General features: G+C 38.7%; 2 protein-coding genes across 2 annotated transcripts; both read right to left on the bottom strand.

Annotated features, from left to right (window-relative positions):
• Positions 1–3708: 3708 nt before the first annotated feature.
• On the bottom strand, positions 3709–5913 carry LOC132977694 (red-sensitive opsin). Its single transcript, XM_061042468.1, has 6 exons — positions 5746–5913; positions 4940–5236; positions 4666–4834; positions 4413–4578; positions 4082–4321; positions 3709–3981 (listed from the first exon to the last, which is right to left on the bottom strand). The coding sequence occupies exons 1-6, from the start codon at positions 5846–5848 to the stop codon at positions 3883–3885; spliced, it is 1074 nt and encodes a 357-aa protein (XP_060898451.1). The 5' UTR covers positions 5849–5913; the 3' UTR covers positions 3709–3882.
• Positions 5914–19339: 13426 nt separating this feature from the next.
• Positions 19340–22503, bottom strand: opn1sw2 (opsin 1 (cone pigments), short-wave-sensitive 2). Its single transcript, XM_061042463.1, has 5 exons — positions 21542–22503; positions 20930–21098; positions 20532–20697; positions 20184–20423; positions 19340–19838 (listed from the first exon to the last, which is right to left on the bottom strand). Exons 1-5 carry the CDS (start codon positions 21918–21920, stop codon positions 19737–19739), a joined length of 1056 nt encoding a protein of 351 aa, XP_060898446.1. The 5' UTR covers positions 21921–22503; the 3' UTR covers positions 19340–19736.
• Positions 22504–22814: the final 311 nt, after the last annotated feature.

Raw genomic sequence — 22814 nt, 5'->3', positions numbered from 1 at the left:
CACACTGACTCGACGTGACACAAACGTACGTATATGGGCTGAGACCAAGCGGCAACCCTCCGGTCTTGAAAAATGAAGCTAATACTGGACATGCAAAATCGTGCAGTTTGTCGAGTGTCCGCTTGAGGCTGAACACCAGAAGTCACATACACACAACAGCCGAAAAGCCATTTTACAGCATAAATAGACATCTTTTACAGCCTGCAGGTCTGATTAGTCATTGTCATCGTGGGCACACACTGTATGGAGGCGATTTTTTAAACGGCTCCGTTTTGATTTTATGAAAGATACCTGCTATTCATAGTTAGGAGCGTAGCTGACATTATTGACAGGTGGGTGAGATGTAACAGTTCCAGCTCCAGCTTTCAGCCTGTCCTAAGGTTGACTGAAAGTTAGGCTGAGACAGCATTTCCAGCATGGCGGCAGCTGCCGATGAGCCTCCGCAGCCCCCTGCCTTAACAGATGGCTGACGTCACTCAGGCTTCATCCATTAATATTTACAGTTTTTGGTGAGACCTAGTGTGGGATTTCAGTTTATCCTCCGCTCACGTCCAGATTGATAAGAGCCACAAACCCAGGCTGCCCGCTTTAGCTATAGCCTCCGTACATGGGACTCAAGTACTTAGCGCTACCCCCCACCTCTGTTAAATTCTAATTGAATACCCATTCTAGATGCATGTATGTGTTTTAAACAGTTGAATCATTTTAGATTCAGGATTGATTCCATTTCTAATATTGCTGTGCTAGCTAGGTTGTTTTGCATGCAAAGGTTTAAGGTTTGTGATTTACCTCTGGCTGGCTAGCATTGGTTTCTACCTGGGAGGTGATTGGGATAGACAGTTTTGGCAGAAGACTGTTAAACATGAGTCTGGTTCTGCTCAAGGTTTCTGCCTCTAAAAGGCACTTTTCCTTGCCACTAAACTTAGCTAAATATTGCTTAGTGTTGTGCTGATGGTGGATAATGTTGGGTCTGTAAATAATATAACAAAGAGTACAGTCTAAACCGGCTCTTTTTGTAAAAACACACTTAAAGTGAATTAAGTGTATTCATTTGTTAGAAATTGGACCTAATAAATAAACCTCAAATAAATATTGATTGTTAGGCCTTTGGTTTAATGCTTGCAGGCTTTAGATTTATTTATAAAATACATGCATGTTTTGGTAACTTGCACACGCGTTTTCATTTTAAGAAATTAAACTAATAATAGTTTAATTTTTCTCATTTGCTTTTAATAAAGGATGTTATAGACAACATTCAGCCACTAGATGTCACACTACACTTTCACAAAACAATGGTTTACACAGTAACTTAATTTTTCTCACTCGTTTTGCCTTTTTTCTCCGTAACAGTTTTAACATTCTCTGACACTGTAACTCAAATAACACAACTGTTTACTGTGACATCAAAACTATATTGCATATCTTCAAAAGGTCACAGGTCACGCAAGACCTTTAATTATCAGTCAACCCTAAAAAAGTTAAAGTAAAAATCTAATTTTTTTCCTACATTTTTGTTAACACTGACTGCTTACTGTTGTATACGATGCTTTGTATAATGCGCCCTCAGAGTCTAACTTTAGGTTTTAACCATTACTATTGTTATTTTCATATATATTTTGATAAATTGTCAATGCAGATTTGCAGTGAAACAACAAGAAACATGTGCACTACTTTTCTTTGAAACTCAGTGTCAGCTCATGACTGTGTGGCACCGGACTATCTCTTAAATTTGATTTTATATTTTCTCTTTTGTACATTCACCATTGCTGAAGCAAAAGTATTTTTCATCTGATTCATTGATGTAATAATCGGTATCAATAAGTGTCAATAATTAGTGTTACACAGAAAAGGGGAGAGCTGGTAGCTCCTACAAAAAAACTCTGAAATAACCTGCAGAACAGGTGTCAATAAACTACCCAGAACTCAACGAGGACCGTAAATGAAGAAAAAAACTTCAAATCAAAAACTTTTAATCAGTCAGGTTTGAAGACCTGTCATCATTCAAATAGGGTTTGGAGGAAATTGTGGGTTTTTTTCAATGTAAACAACATATAGATCAATTGAAAAATATTGATGATCTCGGGTCAATGTGTGTCATTACATTGGTGAGAGTAAAAGGCATATTCTGTAAAGTACCTTCCATTTTTGGTGACTAGGTCTTCATTTTTTTATTGCAAATTTAATGACTGTAGAGAAAAGATTCTCTGACTAAATATGCACATGCAAACCCAGGATTCTTTTTTTTAAATATACTTGAAATATACCCTCTGTTATTCAGAGACATGCCACTCACACACATAGGCCAGATATGCACACATGCACACAAGCACGACCTATGAACATGCATTATTGGAGAGATGTCAGAGTGTGGCTACTAACAGGGAGCTCCCCTGAGCTCTGGGATTTGTAGTGGCCATCTCAAGGGCAGTAAGGAACCTTACTGCAGACTTTAGTCTGTACCGATACTTGAACTAGTGACCCTCCGGTCCCAGACTGAGCTGCTGCTGCCCAAACTGAGCTTAGTCCACCCAGGTATTATTTACTACCCTGTGTGCATGGGTGATGTGGCCATCTGGAGATTGGGACTTTTGACCATTCCATAGTCAATGGACAATCCATGTCTTTGGATTCATTAAGAAATTTAAATGCACGAAACTTGTGTATACAACAGTCAAAATATTGGTCAAAACGTTTTGATAAATATCACTCATCAGGCACATCAAAATAGACAAAAAAAGGAGCTTGATTGTGGGGCGGCTGTGGAAGGTCGGGGTTCAGTCCCGAGTGTGTGAATGGGTAGGTGTGACCAGCAGTTTAAAAGGCCTTTAAGTAGTCTGAAGACTAGAAAAGCGCTATACAAGCTTAAGGCCATTTACTATTTACCTGCTGTTTTTTTTTAATAGACAATTTAGTGTTTGTGTACAGCCTAGCCTGCAAATATTTTGAATTAAATAAGAATATCAGCTCGGAAAGTATTATTCACAGCAGCACAATGCCTTCTTCTTACTCCTCTTTGCTGCAGCTGCTATGCACACACGCCAATGCCTATGTGCACATACCCACATGCAGAGATACTCGTCAGTTTGATGATGAGTTACTCAGAGCCAGACATCAGGTATGTGACCAAAGTTATTACAACTGTTGTATAGATGGTATAGTGCCACACAGATCAGTAGACCATGGAGGAGTAATGTGTCCCTCAAAGTAGCATAAATAAAGCAGTGGGCTGTAAGCTAGCTACTGTAACATTAGCTCTTTCCCTCTGTCCCTCTTTTATTCTTCCCTCATTTCATCAAAGTTCATAACTGTTCATAGGAGAACAAATACATAGAATATCTAAAACTGTAAAAAAAAAAAAAAACGTTTCAACTTCAACCCCTTTGGTATAGGATGGTATTTTGGAGGGAATGTAATACATTTCGCAGTAAATCAATCAAAGAATGATCAAGTTTCTTGTACAGAACAGGCTTATGTGTTGCTTTTTGATATTGTTGCTAAAATTTGAATGCTTTCAAATCCCCAATATAATGGTGTCTGATGAAGTGTGGCACTCAAAACACTGGTTGAGCTCCGAACCTGTCTTCTGGGACAGGGTTTGTAACTATAGGGCCTACAGTACAAAAGCATCACTTTTGAATGACAAATTCTACAATGTATGTTATTTTGGATCAACAGTGTTCATCACTCAATAAGTGGGATACAGAAACGTTTTTCAATACTTTGCATTTATTTACTTTGTGTTTTGTTTTTTTGTTTTTTTTGTATTTGCAAGAAATCTACCATTTTGCTAAAAAATGGATATAAAGAAAATAGATGCAATAAATATTTACTGTACAAATTACATTGGCTTTCAGCTTTTTCCAAAAGGGAGAACATGGAGGTTTATGCAGGAGCCACAGAGGAGACCTCTGTCTTTGATGTGGACACTTCAGAGCCTTCATCCACTTCTTTGCCAAAGAGCTTCATGATGCATTCACGGAACTGAAAGGGGCAGAAAAATAATTTATCTCAAAAATAAACTAAGAACAACCGAACAGACATTGGAATTTGTTCAACCTTAAAATGTGATGTTTTCACCCACCTGTCGGTTCATAAAGACATAGATAACTGGGTTGTAGATGGTGGCGCTCTTGGCAAAATATGCAGGCAAGGATGCAGCCAGAGGATGGAAAGCATATCCAGGGTTAGCCGCAGCATAGCAGGCCATGAAGGTGTAAGGTCCCCAACAGAAACAGTATGCAAAGATCATGACCACAACCATCCTGGATACTTCTCTCTCAGCTTTCTGGGTTGACTCTGATTCCTTTTGCTGCATAGCAACCTGTGATCAAGACATCAACACATAGTGAGATTCTGCAGTCAGGCTGTGGTCATGTTTTTGTAAGTATAAAACTGCAGTTAAGATCACTTACGGCACGGATAGCCAGCCAGACAGCAAGGTAGCACAAGATAATGATAGCCAGAGGAATTATACAGCATGAAATCATAAGACAAATCATATAGGACTGAATTCCAGGGGCATCACTTCCACTGAATACATCAGGTCCACAGGAAGTCTTAAGTCCATGAGGCCAGAACCTGATGCAAGAAATTGTAAGATTAACATTTTTTGCTGATAATTATAAAACACAAGGTTGCAAAATTAGAAAGTCAACAGCAGGTTACCTGCTCCATCCAAAGAGAGGGCATGCACACCATCCTGCTGACCAGACCCAGGAAAACACAATTCCACCTGTGGCCCATTTGGCATCAAACTTAACATTTCCAAAAGGTTTACATACAACAACCCATCTTTCCCAGGAGATGATTGTCAAGGACCAGAGAGCAGTAATACCTGTACATGAAAGCAGGATAATCAGTTAAAGTGTTTAACTCACGGCCTGACCTTGTATGACTGTCTCCAAAACCTTTTCTATAGAGAAAAACTATTACCACTTACCACAGGTTGAGACAACAAAGCCCTCAAACATGCACATTGGGTGTCCGAGAATGAAGTAACCAAAAACCTGGTTGGCTACACTGATGGTGCTGGCAAAAACTGTCTCTCCAAGATCTGCAATTGCAAGATTGACCAAGATCCAGTTCAGAGGGTGGCGGAGTTTCTTGAACTTTGCTGTGGCCACCAAGACGAGACCATTGGTGAAAACTGATAAGACGACCACTACAAGCATCCAGAATGTTGCAAGATTGTAAACCCATCGTGGAGCAATGTGGTAATTGGGACCCTCAAATGGACCTGGGGAAAAGGAAGAACGAAAAAAGTTTCATATCATATATTATGCCTCAATCAATTCATCCTTCAATAATTGTAAAAAATTAAAAAACTCCCAAATGAATCAGTTAGTGGTCCTAGTTAATGACAGGCGCCAGAAAATGCTTGGAGGAAAGTTGCTGTTGTGAATTTTTCTGTAAGTGATTTATTTTTATAGTCTGAACAGTACAGTCAATTTTAATGATCATGTGAAATAACTAGTAAAAACAATTCAGCAGTTCATTCTTTGACTCGTATACAATGTCACACGGAAAAATATATACTGACTGCAAAATAACTAAAACCCTCGAAGGCCAATTACCAAGCCAACAAAACAATACAGTTGTAAATCATTTGAATCATACTTTGTTGGAAAACAATCTTGCTCCTGTTTGAGGTCCTACTGCTGTCACTGCCAGTTTTTTGTGGATTTTTCTTTACTATTTTTATGATTTACATGCCCATCATTGACGAACAAAAAGATCATACTGTACCTCTGGTATGATTGACGTTTGTGTAAACGAAGTAAGATCCCCTCGTTGTGTCTTCATGGTGCCTCCTGGCTTCAAAAGATTGTTTTCCCCACTCTTCTGCCATTCTGTGCTTGGAAGGAGGTCCCCAGCAGTTTGGCCTTTCTTGTCACTTACAACCTCCTTGGGTGACTGGAGATTCAACTCTTACTTTAGCTTTTATACCCATTCTTCAGCGACTTCGGATTGGATTAGGTCAAAATCACATTACATCCATGGTGTGCCGGTTGGCAGTGATACTGTGGAAGAAGGAACCTTACTTTGAACTGTAATTAAAACTAAGAGCTCATTAGGTTACACAATATACTAGACTAATCTTATTTTAAAGCGGATAGCTGTCCACTCCGTTAAAATGGAGATTAATTGGGAGACCATACTGTACATAATTTTTTTCAAGCTATTACTTGCTGACCAAAGACCGACCTTGCATGACAACTTTATGTTATTATGTGTGAAATGCTTTGGCTTCTCTTTGAAGGGTATTTTGTAGACCCTGATAGGCATGGAAGGACAACCAAAACTTAAAGCAGCTTAGTTGGGGTGACTTAGGATGAATGGTGACAAACAGAACTTTAATGACAACAGTTGCAGTTGTTGACATGTGAGAGAAGTAAGGCAACTCTAATCCCTCCGGAAAGAGAGTTCAACTCAGAACAAAGGATTTTTCAACACTCCCTTGATCCTATAAACTCACGTCATAGACCTTATGGTTGGGGCAAAGTAGTCGGTTAACCCTGTCTCATGAGGACCAAATTCAAAGAAACATTACAGAAGGATTGATCAATTAAACAGCATGATAAAGTTTCCTTGTCTGGTTTCAGTGGGTAAATTACCTTCTTTAATTAGCAGAATTATTTTTTATAAGAAATTGTCAAAATAATGAATCAGATAAAGGAGGTCTGGTGCGTAATGTATACAAATTCAAAAGAATACAAAAAGATATTTGTACAGTATGTGACTCAGACGCCACTAAGTAGGACAAAGTCAGCCCAGGTCATGAGCCTGTTGATGCTCGCCATGCTTAGAAGCCAGAGTGAAGACTGCGTCCTAGGATCTGAGTGCTGGTTGAAATCAATTATTCAAAGTAGTGTACATTGGTTTTAAAGGAAACTGATAATCCAAGTTTTCATAATAAGTTGGTTGCTTCTTTATTTACTGTGTAAGGTTTCAGCAGGGATATTTGCCCTGTCTACCACCTTTAATGATAGGGAATGTGTCTTCTAACAGTTCATTTCTATTCCAGACAGAGAACGTGTGTTCAAAGATGACAAGAGCAGAGAGATTTGCATATATCCATCTTGACTTGATGAGGTATTTGTAAAGATAACCTTTTTCAAATTGTCAACATGCGACATGTATCTAGCGTTGTATAAAATGTGATATATTGTTCATTTAGTTCAATTTTTTATCTCTTAGAAATACATGCCAACCAGATTATTTACATTTACAGAGTCTTTTTAAGATCTTTTTTTTAAAGATTTATTTTTGGGTTTTTGTGCCTTTAATGTAGAGATAGGACAGTGGATAGAGTTGGAAATCAGGGAGTGAGAGAGTGGGGAATGACATGCGGGAAAGTAGTCACAGGTGAGATTAAAATCTGGGCTGCCCGCTTGGAGGACTACAGCCTCCATACATGGGGCGTGGGGACTAACCACTGCGCCATCAGCGCCCCTATTTTTAAGACTATTTTGTGCCATTTCCCTTTATGGAATAGGGCAGATAAAAGAGAAAGTGCAAGAGGGGATGACTTACAGCTCAGTCAGTTGGGATTTAACCTTTGGCCCCTGCAGTCAAGACTCAGCCTCTGAACAAGCGCTGCATGCTAAATATTCTGTGCTATCGGAAGCCCTTATATCTTAATGGTCTTGATGAAGGGTTAAGAATGATCCTGACGGGTTACTTGAAAGCTGGATATGAAGAAGTATGGGTTTTTCATATTACAGTTAAAATAGTAGGTTTGTCACGGGCATGAAAGTGCAGACTAAATAACAAACCTGATGTAAAGTAACCTGATGTAATCAGAATCGGGGTTTATTGCTAAGTACATTTACACATACAAGGAATTTGACTTGGTGTATTGGTGCTAAACAATTAACAAGGAAATAAAGCAGAACTAGCAACAACTTAAATAATACAGTATAAGAAGCTATTACAATATATAAAATAGAATTTAAAAATGTAAAATATTAAATATAAAAAAAAAACACAAAATGTACAAGGTGCAATGTAGGAGCTGTGCAGTGAGATGATAAACAAAAAGTAGATTATGAGTGACAACCTTGTAAAGAAAAGGTGAGCTTGTTAAAGCTGATAACAAAATTAGATTCATGTTTATTTGGGAACGTGAACAGATGGATGTGGAACTCAGGTGATCAGGATCAGTAGGACAGTCTCGGGGAGGCTGATGGACAGTTGGAGAATAGCAGGATTGGAAGAGTTCCCAGTAAAGCATGGGCAGGAGGAGGGGGAAGGTTCATGAAGAAAAAAATAGTATTCTCCACTTAAAGAAAAAGGACTCCCAAAAAGTGGATAAAACAGTTCAGCAATTATATAAGAGCTATAGATGTATTTTTTTTAAAAAAAGGAGGAGCAAAGTAAGTTTTTAAACAGTAAAACAGCTTGTGTTTAAGGTGTTTCATAATTAATCCAAAAAGAATCCAATCATTAGTCAAATTTTTTCGAGGTGAAAAAATGTATCACACCACAAATCCATGAAATGTTAAAGAAAGAAAGTGGGACTTTTTGATCTAGTAAATGTCGCCTTTTGAGCACCAGCATTAAACTAAAACAACTGCTGTTTGGCGACACCTCCGCTATTGAAGCCTCCGCTCTCCAGCGGCACACCTCCAACCCCTTTTCACTCGTGTTCACACAAAGGAGTTATCAATTAGAACGCACCATAATTAAGCACCATGAAGTGCAAGTGGCGGACATAATTGTCCTTTACTCAAGCTTCAGTCGCCTGTGGCCTGCATTGTTGTGTTAGCAGGCTCATAAATTGACATGGAATTACTGTGATCTAAAGACGCTTACGTGACATCCAAATAAGCAGTGAGTAGGCCATGTTATTATTTTCTCTTGTCCTTGACTAAAACAGCTTTATACTCAAGGCCGTCCCGTCCATGTAAACATGATGTAAACACGGCTCCGACAACAGCACAGTTGGCGGGACTCCCGCTTCTCACTCAGTGTAGACAGTCATGATTCAGAGAGACATTTATACAGGATAAACTTGATTTCTGTGATGTGTAAAATGTTGCACATTCTTCCTTTAACCTTTTTATAGCTGAATCAAAGCTTTAGGACTATAAATCACAATAGAAACATGGCATGTTGGAGTCTAGCTACAGGATAGTCTCTTGGTCAACAGGGTAGGTCCCAAAATGCAAACTTGTGAGTTTTTACATTTCCATCTGAGTTTTTTAACAAACATGTCGACAAAATAGTTTTCATTGGTATAGTGCCAAGGATCAGGATTGTTGGTGGGGGATTTTTTTTGTATGTTAGAAGTATTGCCACTAGCATTTGGTATTCCCTTTTAATGTTTAGATGTGTTCAATTTGACTTAGATACCATTTATTTGAAACCTCACAACCATTATGAATTAAACGCTATATTTATAATATCAGGAATTTCCCTGTGTTTTTTACTAGCTTAAAATAGAGTGTTGCAGGTAAGCATAATCAACTAACAATGAACTAATAAGTCAGTAATGTCAGTATAAAAGTTGGATTTCCAACCTTCTCATTAATGCAAACATCATGCCAACGTATTGTAAATCAAATTGCTCAGTTCAGCCCATGTGTTATAATATCCTTTAAACATTAAGGCTCATTGAGCTAATGCAGCATGCTTGCTAGCTTACACATACTTATGTTGCTTTGAACGCACAAAACTCTAAAGAACTTTCTGAAATTTTAGGCATGAGCTGCACGTGCGAATGCTAACAGCCATATTTTTCATACTGACCCAGACTTTTTCCTGCCAGCCCCTAGAATAATTTTGACTGTATGTAAAGTTGGGTGAGCTGATGTAAGAATGCAACAGGAAATATTTAGGAAAATCACTGGGAGCAAGTGGGACGGGGTATCACGTTTATATTGTGTGACTTGGGGGGGAATCCATGATATAATAATGATAATAGTAATGTCAAATGAATCATAGTTTAAGTCATCCAGATGTGGAATTTTCCTGTTCACTGGAAAGTTTGAGCATGTCATTGCTTATGTGACCACCAACTCTCAGCAAATGAGCCAGCCTGAACATGTAATTTGAATCTTAACAAGATATAACACACACACTGCACTATGACACAGAGGTCTGCTTGTTGAGTCAAGGGGCCTGTAGACAAATGCTTTTTAGAATTACGCACACTGATTGCTCGATTTTTGGCGGATAAATGAAAGCTAATGACAGAGTTGTAATAAAATGTAATGGGTTAATGGAAGAAATCACTTTCATGGCTCCTGTTTGAGGTTAAAAGCTGATTTAGTGTGTTTAGTCAGAAGGCAAAGGATTTTAAACGAGCTCCAACCGGAGCTGATCGAACTGAAGTGTAGCTCAATTGGATCCATTCACGTCTCTTCATTTGGAATCCTTTTGTCAATGCCTGACAAAGAATAACCTGATGATGACAGAATTTGCATCAAATGCCGTTTTCACACTAACAGAAATCTCCTGAAAAATGCAGGATATTTCCTGGAGGAGCTGTAGCCTATATGTGAACGCAAACAGCTGAATTTTTCGCTTGGACTTCCCCCTGAGTTTCTCCTGCCAGATCCCTAGTATTTTTTCCGCAGCAAGTCCGAGTGAGCTGATGTGAGAACACAGCAGCATATTCTCCAGAGAACTGAGCTCGAGCCAATAGGAGGGGGAGTGACGTTTCTATATTGTTACTGCTGCTAACATAGAGCAGAGACATAGAGTGTCTGCACGCGATCACTACGATCTCTGTGCATGTAATTAAACGGCTGCATTGTGTTTTCTGTTCGTCCGTATGTTGTTCTCCGCTATTTTGTGGATGTTGTCATTCCATTGGATTACACATAGTATTGATATAAAGACAAATATTCTCATTATTATTTTTTATTTGCCCTAAAGAATTGATAGAAGCAGGACATCCATGTTTAGAAAATTAGATTGGCTACTAGAAATGTCAGACATCAACACAGTCGCGTTCAATTGTCCATCATAGCAGGGGGAGGCACCGCGGTTAAACAAAGGCTCTTATTGGCTGTTGTAGGCTGTTATGAGGTGAGCTTTATGGATGTAATGTGTTTGGATTAAATCTTTCAATGGATTTAAATGGACCCGTTTTTGGTGGATTATTAGGATCTAGAGATTACAGTACATATTCAAATGGTAAATTAAATGAGATTGTTTGTAGGTGGTCTGACAGGTGCATAGATCATAGTAGATCGTGGCTGCTCGGTGGTTGAATCAGCACACACTGGGGTGTCAGTGTAATATTGTTACAAGGTCACCTTAATGCAGACTCAATCAGTGAGAAAAACAATCATGCTATCATACAATAAATAATTATTCCAAGTCTAGAAGACAAATAGTTTATTGATGCTGTTAAACTCAAATGAGAATATGGTTCAATGAGCGCAAAAAACAACAAAACATTCTAAGAACAGTCGACAGTAGGCGAAATATGTCATTCATATTTATCCTTAGTCATGCACGAGCCTAGTTGACAGAGAGCTGCAGACACTGGAGACCCAGTTACAGCTTACATTAGCTCGGCAGACCGAGGAGGATACACTCCAAACAGCTGGCTTGATTTAATACACTGCCTGCTTTTAGCGTACTGTTTAAGACAAGCTCTTTCAAGTTGCCTTAGAAGATGGGGTAACACTTTACAATAAGGTACACAAATGTTGCATAGCTAGTGGGAAACAAATGGGAAACTAACCAGTAACCACAAGGAAACCAATAAGTAGCCACTAAGTAGTGGGTAGATAGTGAGTACATTCTCATCACTTGTTCTAGAGTAGCTTATGATTAGTTAGTGGGAAACGAATGGGGAACTAACTACTAGGTAACCATTGGAGAAAAAGTTGGCTCTGAGGTGTTTTTTGTTTTGAGTTTTGAGTTTTTTATTTTATCGTTGCGCACTATGAAGTGACAGACATGTCACGAGCATATCAGAATTGATCTATGACTCAAACTAAAGTGGGCGGGAGTATTGGACAAAATAACTGATTTTATTGGTGCAAGAGGTCCCAGTGTGTAGATATGCTTTTTCAATGATATAGCACACTTTTACAATTGTTTGTAAATTATTCCGTGGACCCCCAAGCTATGGTTCGCAAACCCCTGGGGGTCCTGGGACTCCACTAGAGAACAACTAAGTAATGGGTAATGCTTCAGTACTGATTAACTACCCCGTTTGATCACTTTACTATAGAGTACACAAAAGGAGTAAGTAATGTTTAGGTAATTCTGAAGTACTGAGTAACTACCCGGTATGATGCATCACTTCATTCTCTTAAGTAATCAATAGCTACTCTATAGAATTGGATGAAAAGTTACTCACTATCTACCCATTAAACAATGGTTAACTAGTAGTTCTTTCCCCATTAACTAGCAACAATTTGTGTGATTTATTCAGCATTCATTATCCGTTAAATAATCATTAGCTACACTAGAACATGTGATGAAGAAGTACTCACTATCTACCCATTACTTAGTGGTTACTTAGTGGTTCCCTAGTAGTTAGTTACTCATTTGTTTCCCACTAACTATGCAAAATATGTGTACCATATCTACCTGTTAACTAATGGTTTCCTAGTAGTTATTTCCCCATATGATTCCCACTAACTAATTAGCTACTCTAGAACATATGATGAAGAAGAACTCACTATCTAGTAGATAGTGAGTAACCATTAGATAACCACTAAGTAATGGTATCTACCCATTACTTAGTGGTTATATAATGGTTACCTAGTGTTACTTAGTGGTTACTCAATGGTTACCTAATGGTTACCAAGTTAATTCCCAATTTGTTTCCCTCACACTCATCATTAGCTACTTTAGAACATGTGATGAGGAAGAACTCACTATCTACCAATTTACTTAGTGGTTACCTAGTGGTTATTTCCCATTCGTTTCCCACTAACTATGCAAAATATGTGTACCTTTTTGTGTTACTGAAGATGGTATTACAGGAGAAAAGTGACTGAGGGCTTTGCCTCCCATCCTACTTTTGGAAAGCTAGGTACCACAGGCAAGCCTGCGCTCTCGTTCATGTGCTTTCAATTCTTTAAAAAAACAGATCAATCCAGCCTCGAACTTTAACAGAAGAAGAAAGTATGTACACATCGTGTTACCCTCTAGTTCAGTGGTAATCTCAACTCGTCTGGCCTCAGGACCCACCTCCAACAACGACCCAAATTTCGGATATTTTTCGACCAATCAGATTTCCGTCGTTGCAAGACATGTCACTGAAGCACGAAACGGAACAAAACCAACATGTTTAAAAAGCAAAATGTTTTTCCAGGCACACAATCGCAACCCACTGAAAATGGCTCCACAACCCACTACTCTTACCCGACCCACCAGTTGAGAACCACTGCTCTAGTTGTTACACTCCTAACCTCACCTATATCGTTGATGTTCGTTATAGAGCACAGTTTGACATTTCAGGCAGAAGGATTAGGTTTAAATCCAATAGACTGAGTGACTGATACTCTGCCAGATGGGTCATTGTATCCGGACAGTCTGTTAAAATGTTTCTACATTTAATTGCACACTAGTTCTTTACTCAGGAATAAATGGTGGGGTAAGGAATTCTGACCTGATCTCTTAAACATTAATCTCCTAGTTAGTGTCGGGTTGAGTATAATGTTGAAAACACAAAATTGTAAAAGTTCTTTCTGAAAGTATTTTCTGAAATTTCTCTGTACCATCTTATGCATGTCTGATGTTTGGGAGCAATTCAATGAGAATGGAATTATAAAATGTGTTAAAAGATCAAAACCTTTTTTAGCTATAGGCCTACTATTCTGTCCAATCCCTGCTGACGCCATAGACTGTAAATAATAACAAACACCGGACAGTTCTCCAGTCATTTACAAGGCTTAATCTCATACCCTGTTTACAGTTGGTATTAAAGTGTGTCCTAAATTATTGGATTAGGAGTGGACAGCCAACAAAAAAAGTCAAAGCCTCCTGGGTTAACACAGGTGTAAACCCAGGAGGACGGAATGTGATCCGGTCACTTAGTTTGAACACAAATATTTCCTGTGCCACATTAAGGACAGCCCACTTTCCTTGTATCCATGTCAACAACAACATGACGAAAAAGACTACTCCCTTCTGATACTGAACGTATTAAATATTTCTCTACTATTTCTTGTGAAAAATTCTCATTTTAAATTCCCATGTCATTTTGCAGACGTTGTGTATGCATCAGAAACAGATGTGCATGAAAATAGGGAATATGTCCACTTCTTTATTGAGTAAAAAAAGACTGCAATTAATTTTGATTATGGGATAATTTATCAGAGTTTAAAATAATCCAGCACCATGAAGATACAGATGATTTACTGCTGAGACAAGCAGATTGGACACACATCTGTTTTGTCATGCTCCACCCCTGACTTAATATGAGATGCGATCTGTGTTGTGTAATGTTTTGCCAACTAAGCAGTGCACATGCTATGTGCTAAGGGAGGTGCAGGGCATAAAGAGGTTTGATTAAGTTCCTTGGTTATACACAAGTGTGTTTTGGGTGTTGCATGAATCAAACCGATCAGTGTCAGCTCTCATTTCCTTTAAGAGCCAGGTACACCTGCAGGCTAGTGCATTGTTATTTACTCAGTCTTTCTTCTTGGATAGACCAGGCTCTGACCGGCTGCATGTTACATGTACCTTTCATTCTGCCCATAACACCAAGAACACACACAGGCCACACTGTTTGAAATGTGTTTGAGTATTCCCACAATATCAGAAATGTTCAGGGCAAAATCAGATTCAAATAAAGAGCGACACTGTGCACTGCACAGGTGTCGTACCTTTGCACCTTTGCAGTCATTAATAATTATATGTGCATATACAAATTGCTCTACATATTTGCAGATCTGTGTAAGCATTTATCGATCTCAGTGTATGTATTTGTGGATATATTCATGAATTTGTGGTTCTCTTTCTGCATTTCTGGATCAGTGCATATATCTGAACGCATTATTGGATCTTTTTACGCATTTGCAAATTGTTTTGCAATAGCTCCATTGTTTGGGATCTTATTTATCACTTTTAGTATCTTCCCATTATTCTGTCTTTTATTATTTCGGGAAGAAAGAAAAAGACAGGAGCCAGTTCCCAGGGTTCCCAGTGTCCAACTAAGGAGTTGACTTATTGGGATGACATGCTCTTGTCTAACTCGTCATTGATTAAATGGCATTACCCTTGTCTCCCCCACCACAGTAAGAAATCCAGTAATCTTTAATTAGGTTATGTCCTTAAAGTCCTACATAAAACATTGTCCAAGGACTACTTCTTCCCAATGTAACATTGCAAAAAATGGTCACATTCTTTCTTAAAGAGGTGCTGAAAAACTGGTGCAAAAATGTTTTGCTTAATTCATGTGTTTCTTCATATCAGGCTGTATCAATACATCCATTCAGCTTTCAAGCGTCCACAATGCAGATGCAATAGTGCTTACAACATGTTGAAAAGAGATCTTACCTTCCCTGCATTTGATCACTGTAAACTCTACAATGTAATGACACTTTCACCAACAAAGCCATTAATGGTTGGTCACAATAATAACTCAAAAGATAAAATAGTTTTCTCTTTCCACAATAAAACCCATTTTTATAGAGCCAAACCTTTATTTATTAAATTATAAAAAAAATAGGGCTCTGGTGGTGTAGTGGTTAGTACATGTGCCCCATGTATGGAGACTATAGTCCTCCAAGCGGGCGGGCTGGGTTCAAATCCAACCTGTGGCTCCTCCATGTCATTCCCCACTCTCTCTTTCCCTGATTTCAGACTCTATCCACTGTCCTATCTCTACAATAAAGGCATAAAGGCATGAAAAGCCCAAAACATATACCAGATTGTAGCCATAGGCTCAATTCTATCTGTAGTCGCTTGGCAGGTTGGTGATGCACAGAGATACAAATTTATAAACTGTACAGAAGTTGACAGGGACATATGTATAGGCTACAAGCATAAAAAGTGGCTGTGCAACTTTTTTATAATCAAACCCGGATAAAGTGACCTTCAGAGGTAAAGTGCTTAGAGTGCCTGCAGAAGGAGGTAAAGTGATTATGAGGTACTGGTGTAAATGACACAAATGCCCTCGATCCTGTAACTTTAAAGTGCTGGTGTGATTGCACAAAGCCCTATTGCACCGATTGATTGATTAATTATAAGGATCCTCTTGTGGAAACATATTCTAGTTTGAGTCAGAGAGGAAGGCACACTCTCTCTACTTGAAAGAGTTGGCCTGTGATTTTCCTATTTAAGAAAAGCCTATTCAGAGGGGTGGCTCAGGCAGGCATGCCCTGGATCAGCCCTGCTGTCCTCAAGCTCTCGGTCATGGTGAGGTTGTTTTGTCTCTGTAAAGAATATTACAAATGAGCTTGGTTAGCAAGGTCTGTAATCCCCAATAACTATGATTTCAATTAGGATGCTAATGTTGGCACAAAGAAGCAACTTTAATCTAAATGCACTTACCAAAAATGTGTTTCACACGTTTGTACATGCAAGGTTTTGTGAAGAAAAAATGACAGCAGCATTAAAAGCAACAATAATGACAACAATGGCACCTGAATAGGACAGAGCCAAAGTTTAAGTTACAAGCTGCATGTGTGCTTTTCCTTTTACAAAGTACAAGTGTCTGCTGGGTAATCTGAGATAGAGAAGAAAAGCAGCCATCAACATCATATTGTTTAATGGAATTTTTAGCTTTATTTATAAACTGAATGATTGAGTGAATTATTTCACCTGTGAAATGCTGCTGAAGATTCCTTATTCTCAGCTGACCAAAGCAGATTAAACGGACAACTCAGGTTCTTCCACAAAACAGATTAACACGGAGTAATTACTTCTGACATGCTTACTCCGTAACACTTTAATCTCTCCGGAATAACAGTTCACTTCAGGAGCAGAGGTTGACAAAAGCTGCCGCCTCGGTTTCTTTTAATCCGTTGATTCTCTGTCTTTCTGTAGTCAACGTCTCGCACAGGTAACGCAGATTGGATAAGAACTCCACACGGGACAGGAGGGACGGCACACAGAGAAGAGGATGAAGAGGGCTGGACACTGAAGAAGTCTGTAAACCATTCTTCTTTACTACTTTAAAATGATTCTCTGTTTTGTTGGTGAGTAAAATAGCTAAATTTAAATTTAAAAAAAGATAATTTGCCTTTTCTTTTGTTTACTGCTTGAGATTATAATGCTTTAAACAACTTACTTTTCTTTTGCCAGAACTAAAGACGATTTAAAAATATATACAGATTTACAATTTGTTCTTAGATAGAGTGTTTTGCTTTCAAAGGCCTTCTGTAAATTTACACATCATCCAAGAGGTGGAGTTGGCAGTAGTTTATTCTTCCTTTTGTTACCCCTCTTTCCTCCTATTTCCATGTGATCCTGTGATGTTTCGAGAGTAGGTCTGGAATTCCGCTAGTTCTGAACTATTCATGTTTGGTAAAAGTTCACTACTAGCAGAACTCGGATTTGCTCCCGATTACCGACGTGAATCGCCTTGACCACCGTGAACAGGGGACAAGTGGTTTATTCACTTGCCGTTTGAGCAGCAGGTGGTCAACATGTGTGGTGACAATTACTGAGTGTAAATAATTACACTGGTGTGATGTGAACCGAGTGCACCTTTGCCTGCCTTATGGTCTCTTGTTCACTTCACATCAGGTAATAATCCTACTCTCAGATTTGTATGCCTTATATTGTCAAGAGATGTTATTGGCTAACCAACAAAACTATTTTGTTTTACCTCTGCCTTTCCCTGCAGCTTAGATTACCTATGGTGGCCTAAATTCCAGGGGTAATGGTGCCAGTAGTGATTTAGAGTATGGATTAGAATCATGCCTTTTATCTCTTTCAGCACCAGGACAGGCAGACGACATGTGACTGCTTGTTTTGTTGTTCCTCATTTTCACAGGTAAAACTAAAACAGCGCAGGAATGTTCACTATTGATGTTTCAGCATGAGTAACTAGGTTTAGAATTGTTATACGAGTTGTATCAGTGCCTTTTTTGTGACATATTTGTTTTCATGTGCTTCGAAAGATTTTTCACATTTATATTTTGATGTGAAGTTGAACTATATATTATATTTCATACAATATTGTGATCGACACCAACACGGACCTGTGTTGGGCAGACACAGAAGCCAAAGATTACTTTGGTTCAACCCGCTTTCATTTAAAATGTTAGAGAAATTGAAATCATTTCCTTTCTGTAGCAACTTATCAAACTTTATCCAATTATTATTAATCAAAAATAGTTAGTGCTTTGCTTGTGTGTGGGTGTATGTGTATGTGTGGGTTTGCATGTGTGTGTTTGTGTGTCCGTGCGTGTGTGTTTGTGTGTGTGTGCATACGTGTGTGTGTGTGTATCCGGTGTGCGTGTGCATGTGCGTGTGTGTGAGTGTAGGAAGCCATTGAGATGACGTTAATCCTTTGCTTGCTGGCCTTGTTTGTGGCTATATGTGTACATGTGCTAAGTCATCTTGTGCAAAATAAAGCAGCTCAAGAGTTACTATTTTGGAATAAAATGGTAAAGCAGACTTCTTTTGTCATTTGGAAAAAGTAGCTTATGGGTTGATTTTGATCTGAGTCTGGTCTGTTCGTTCACATTTGGTAGATGACCTTTTTAAAAAGAAATAAGTTCAAGTTAAATAAAGCTGTCACAAGCAATGCTTCTTGAAAGTATTTTTAAGTGATTGACTCGTATGTGTACAGTTTCCATAGTTTTTTTAACACCTGTGAATGAGTTGTTCATTTAAACGTATGGCGCCATCTGCAGGCTTTTCGAACTTATCGTCTACGTCTTTTACACCACAGAGACCTGATATATATTGTGTGTACGTTTATGAATCTGTGAAGGATGTACAGATGGTGTGTTATTGGTGACATAGAATAGATACACATGCTACTAATGCTACTAATATTTTAAACCATAAATGAGGCTGTTTCAGACAAACTGGCAGTAAGAAACTGGTACTATTTCCTGCTACGCAGTAATGTGTTTGCATGTGATAGGGAAGACAAGAATGGGTGATTTCTTTTTTTATGCTTCTCACAGAAAAATCATAATTTTATATGAAAAGTTTATTTTTGTTGTATGAATAATGCTTTGTTGGTTATTTACACCAGAGCCATATGTTTTCTGTGTCATGTTTATACTGTGTGCGCTATCCCTACTTGGATCATGCTGGATCATCACTTTCTAACTCATTGTTGATGTTCGAAAATATGTGAGATATTAAATTATCGACAATGAGCTGGAAGGAAATGTATCTCTGCACAAGAAGCAAATTAAAGACAACAGAACTGCAGTTAATAACACACACCAATGCAGCGTTGTGAGCAATTTCTTTACTATGACAATAGTGAATTTGTGCAACTTTTCAAATACATTCACAAAAACTAATGTACTTGGAGCATTCGCTTGTTATTTGACTAGTTACTACTATGGGTTTTGAAGTGACCTCCATTGTGCATCTTGAACAAAAAACAAGATTTCAGGACAGAATACAAGACTACAAAAGAGATTATATTTTGGAAGTGTACATTCAAAATGAATAGCCTAGTAAAGACAGAAATAATCACTGTCATCATGTATTTAGTTCTTTTTTTTTTAACATTTTTATTTGCATATAACTCTTAATATGTAATGATAATATCATTACACCTGCCATACTGTGCTTCAGTTCAATCCTTTTTACAATATATGTCAGCAGCATGAAATGTGAACAACCTAAGCAGGTCCAACTTTAGAAACTTCAGTGACTGATGAACTTGATGACTCCTCATCATCGCTTGCGTTCATGCCCAGCATCTTCTTTAAACATGTGCGGAACTGAAAAAGGGGGAAAAAGCAAATTATTGTTGTGTGGTATTTCTTTCCATTGTTACATGTAAAATACTTGCAGAATTGAATCCATTTGGGGACACAATATACAATATACCACATCATTTTATTTTACGATTGTCAATCTTTTGTCTGTATCCAAATCAAACAAAATTGAAATGCTTTTTTTGTAATTGCACATGAGCTTGAAGATGGTTATCAAGATGCTCAGAATCAAGCTGTGGTCTTTATTGTTTGTTACTATTTCAAATCCAGCAAAACAGTTAATCCAACAGTTCTCTTCCCACCTGCAGCTGTTTTATTGTTACATCCATACTGGACTTTGAGGCTTACCTGTTTGTTAAGGAGGATGTAGATCATTGGGTTGTAGACTGTGGAGGCTTTAGACATACAGGAGGGTATGGTGGCCAGTCTCAGGTCAAACGACTGGCCGCGGTTGTTGACAACCCAAAGTGCAAAAATGGCGTAGGGAGCCCAGCAAAATAGGAAGCCCAGCACCATGACGACCACCATCCTGGTCACCTCCCTTTCTGCCTTCTGGGTGGAGGCAGACTCAGCTTGGGCCTTTGCCGCCTGTTGATGAAGAAGCAGATAAAAGTGGAAGGTCTGTTGGACACACTCACACATCACATATGAAATCTGTAGAACACACAAATGGAAAACCTGAAATGTATTGCCTACCGATTTCAGCATTAAGAGCAGCTGTGAGTAGCAGAACACAATGGTAGTGAAGGGAAAAGCAAAGCAGAAACCGAACAGGAAATACACATAGGACTCATTGTTGTACTTGTTGTTGGTTGTGTACCAGTCTGGTCCACAGGAGCATTGCATGCCCTCTGGGATATACCTGCAGAGACAGTAAACAAAGTAAAGGGTGTGGTGGGTTTTACTCCACAATTTGGTGCAGGGGGATAAATAACACTTAATATTCTAACAAGAACTCCAAGAGTCTAATAAAGATTTGAATATAGAGAAAGTCAGCTGCTGAAGAAGTGTTATTTTCTAAGAATTATTAGTCTTCTAGACTAGTTTGTTTTTCAAATGAATATATCTGTTGTGTGTTTTGTCTGTATACTGACCTACTCCAACCAAACAGAGGAGGAGTTGAGGCAATCAAGGCAAAGACCCAAGTCGCTGCACAGCAAGCTATAGCATGGTGCGACTTGAAGGCAAAGTTCCCAAGTGGCTTACAGACAACAAGCCATCTCTCAAACGCTATCACAGCCAGAGACCACAGACTCACCATACCTGCAACGGGACAGAAAAATGATACATGTGTTTACTGTTCACTCACTGTCATGAAACGTATCATATTGCACATTTGTTGTACAAACTCAGTTATACTAAATTGTCGGTTTCGTATTCTTTTAAATAGTATCTTCCAGGTTTAAATCACAGAGCACTCCTTCCTTCCTCTGCTGTTTCTTTAAGGTATTGTGGTCAGATTTACAATCTTACCTATGATCATTTTATTTGGCTGTCACATGTTGATTCAATAAATGAAACGATTACACTTGTATTAAATCTAAATGAAATCAAAGTTGGGTTTGCTGTGTTTTATAAAAATATCCATGGCAATATATATCTGCCAGACGTTACAAAATATATTAACAAAGATTAGTATACACAAAGCCTTTTCCTTTATTGTCATTTAAATATTTTGAACTTATTTGATTTGTGAAGCTCCTCACCCCCCAAGGTTGCTGTAAATCCTTCAATCTTGCAGCCGGTTGTTCCAACAGCCATGTATCTGAAGGCGAAGCAGTAGAAGCAGGTGGACGACCCCACACTGGCAACGAGGAGGTTTGCCACTGCCAAGTTCACCAGGATGTAGTTCAGATGAGACCGGAGTTTCTTATATTGAACAGTACATGCGATAGTGAGGACATTAATAGCTGTTCCAGTCACAAATAGGAAGAACATAAAAAATGACATTGCATAAAAGACACCTAGGTGCCCCAAGTGATCCTGTGGAACAAGGAATGGGCTCAGTGAAGTGATATTGTTGGTATCCAGAGTGATGGGAATAAAGAAGTCCTCTGGGAGCTCCATTTGGCGATGTCCCCTCATTGTTGTCTGTTGGAAAGTAAAATAAAATTTGGAGCACTCTTCAAAAAGAGTTTAAAATGGTTTTATTAGAAATCTACAAACGATTTCCATCTAATTCAAAATGAAACCGAGGAACTTGTTTCGTGCTGTCCTCCGACAGTCTCTTTTCAATGGGACATTAACCTGCATTTATAGGAGACTTAAATATTGCTTAGGCTCAACTTAATTGGCTCAAGGGTGGGATTTAAAGCTTTTGTTCGCTTCCCACACATGATTGCTCAAGGAACGAGGAAGGGATTTAAAGCTTAAGTACACATCCCATACACACTTGTACGTACATGATGAACTCCCAAAGCAACAATCACCACCTTGGAGATAAGTATCAAACTGGGCATGGAACAGCTCATTAAATCCTATTGTCTAATAGGCCTGTGTTAGTGGACTACAGTACATAATCTGATCATCTGTGATGTTCATGGGGTCAATTGAATGCATCTGGACCTTTGTAATCCCGGTGATCCCCACAGGCTTTAAGTCATGTATCTTGGCGCATTATTAACATTTCCAAATAAACACTGTAATTGTTTGTCAAAGGAGTTCAGTGGACTTGAAAGTGCGAGTAATGCAACACAGAAACTTTAAAGGTGACAGCTAAAACAATGAACGAATACTGTGAAAAGAAACAGCTAAGGGACCACTGAAAAAGTTTGTTGCCCTCAGACGAACCATTGTTTTGTGTCCTTTTTGCCCTTGTAGGTGCACCTGGTCTCTCCCCCACACCCTTCCACACAGACTTCCATCCGACCTGATTTCAGGCCAATCCAATCACTTCCACGAGGCCGATTAAACTATGATGACTGACTGCTATATGTCATTAGGTCAGTAATGTCTGAAGTAAAAATAAATTAGCTTCTT

The sequence above is a fragment of the Labrus mixtus genome, chromosome 7 (assembly GCF_963584025.1).
Source record: "Labrus mixtus chromosome 7, fLabMix1.1, whole genome shotgun sequence".
NCBI lineage: Eukaryota > Metazoa > Chordata > Actinopteri > Labriformes > Labridae > Labrus > Labrus mixtus.
The sequence above is the reverse complement of the archived record's forward strand: the minus strand, read 5'-3'. Positions and strand labels throughout refer to the sequence as shown.

What these genes read in the sequence shown, in the direction of transcription:
- LOC132977694 (XM_061042468.1), bottom strand. Translation starts at nt 5,848, where the DNA reads ATGGCAGAAGAGTGGGGAAAACAATCTTTTGAAGCCAGGAGGCACCAT. An exon ending in TCTGGCTGGCTATCCGTGCC is followed by an intron (nt 4,322 to 4,412) that starts GTAAGTGATCTT and finishes TCTTGATCACAG; the next exon opens with GTTGCTATGCAGCAAAAGGA. An exon ending in ATGTCTTTATGAACCGACAG is followed by an intron (nt 3,982 to 4,081) that starts GTGGGTGAAAAC and finishes TGCCCCTTTCAG; the next exon opens with TTCCGTGAATGCATCATGAA.
- opn1sw2 (XM_061042463.1), bottom strand. Translation starts at nt 21,920, where the DNA reads ATGAGGGGACATCGCCAAATGGAGCTCCCAGAGGACTTCTTTATTCCC. An exon ending in CCTCTGTTTGGTTGGAGTAG is followed by an intron (nt 20,698 to 20,929) that starts GTCAGTATACAG and finishes CTGTCTCTGCAG; the next exon opens with GTATATCCCAGAGGGCATGC. An exon ending in ACATCCTCCTTAACAAACAG is followed by an intron (nt 19,839 to 20,183) that starts GTAAGCCTCAAA and finishes CCCCTTTTTCAG; the next exon opens with TTCCGCACATGTTTAAAGAA.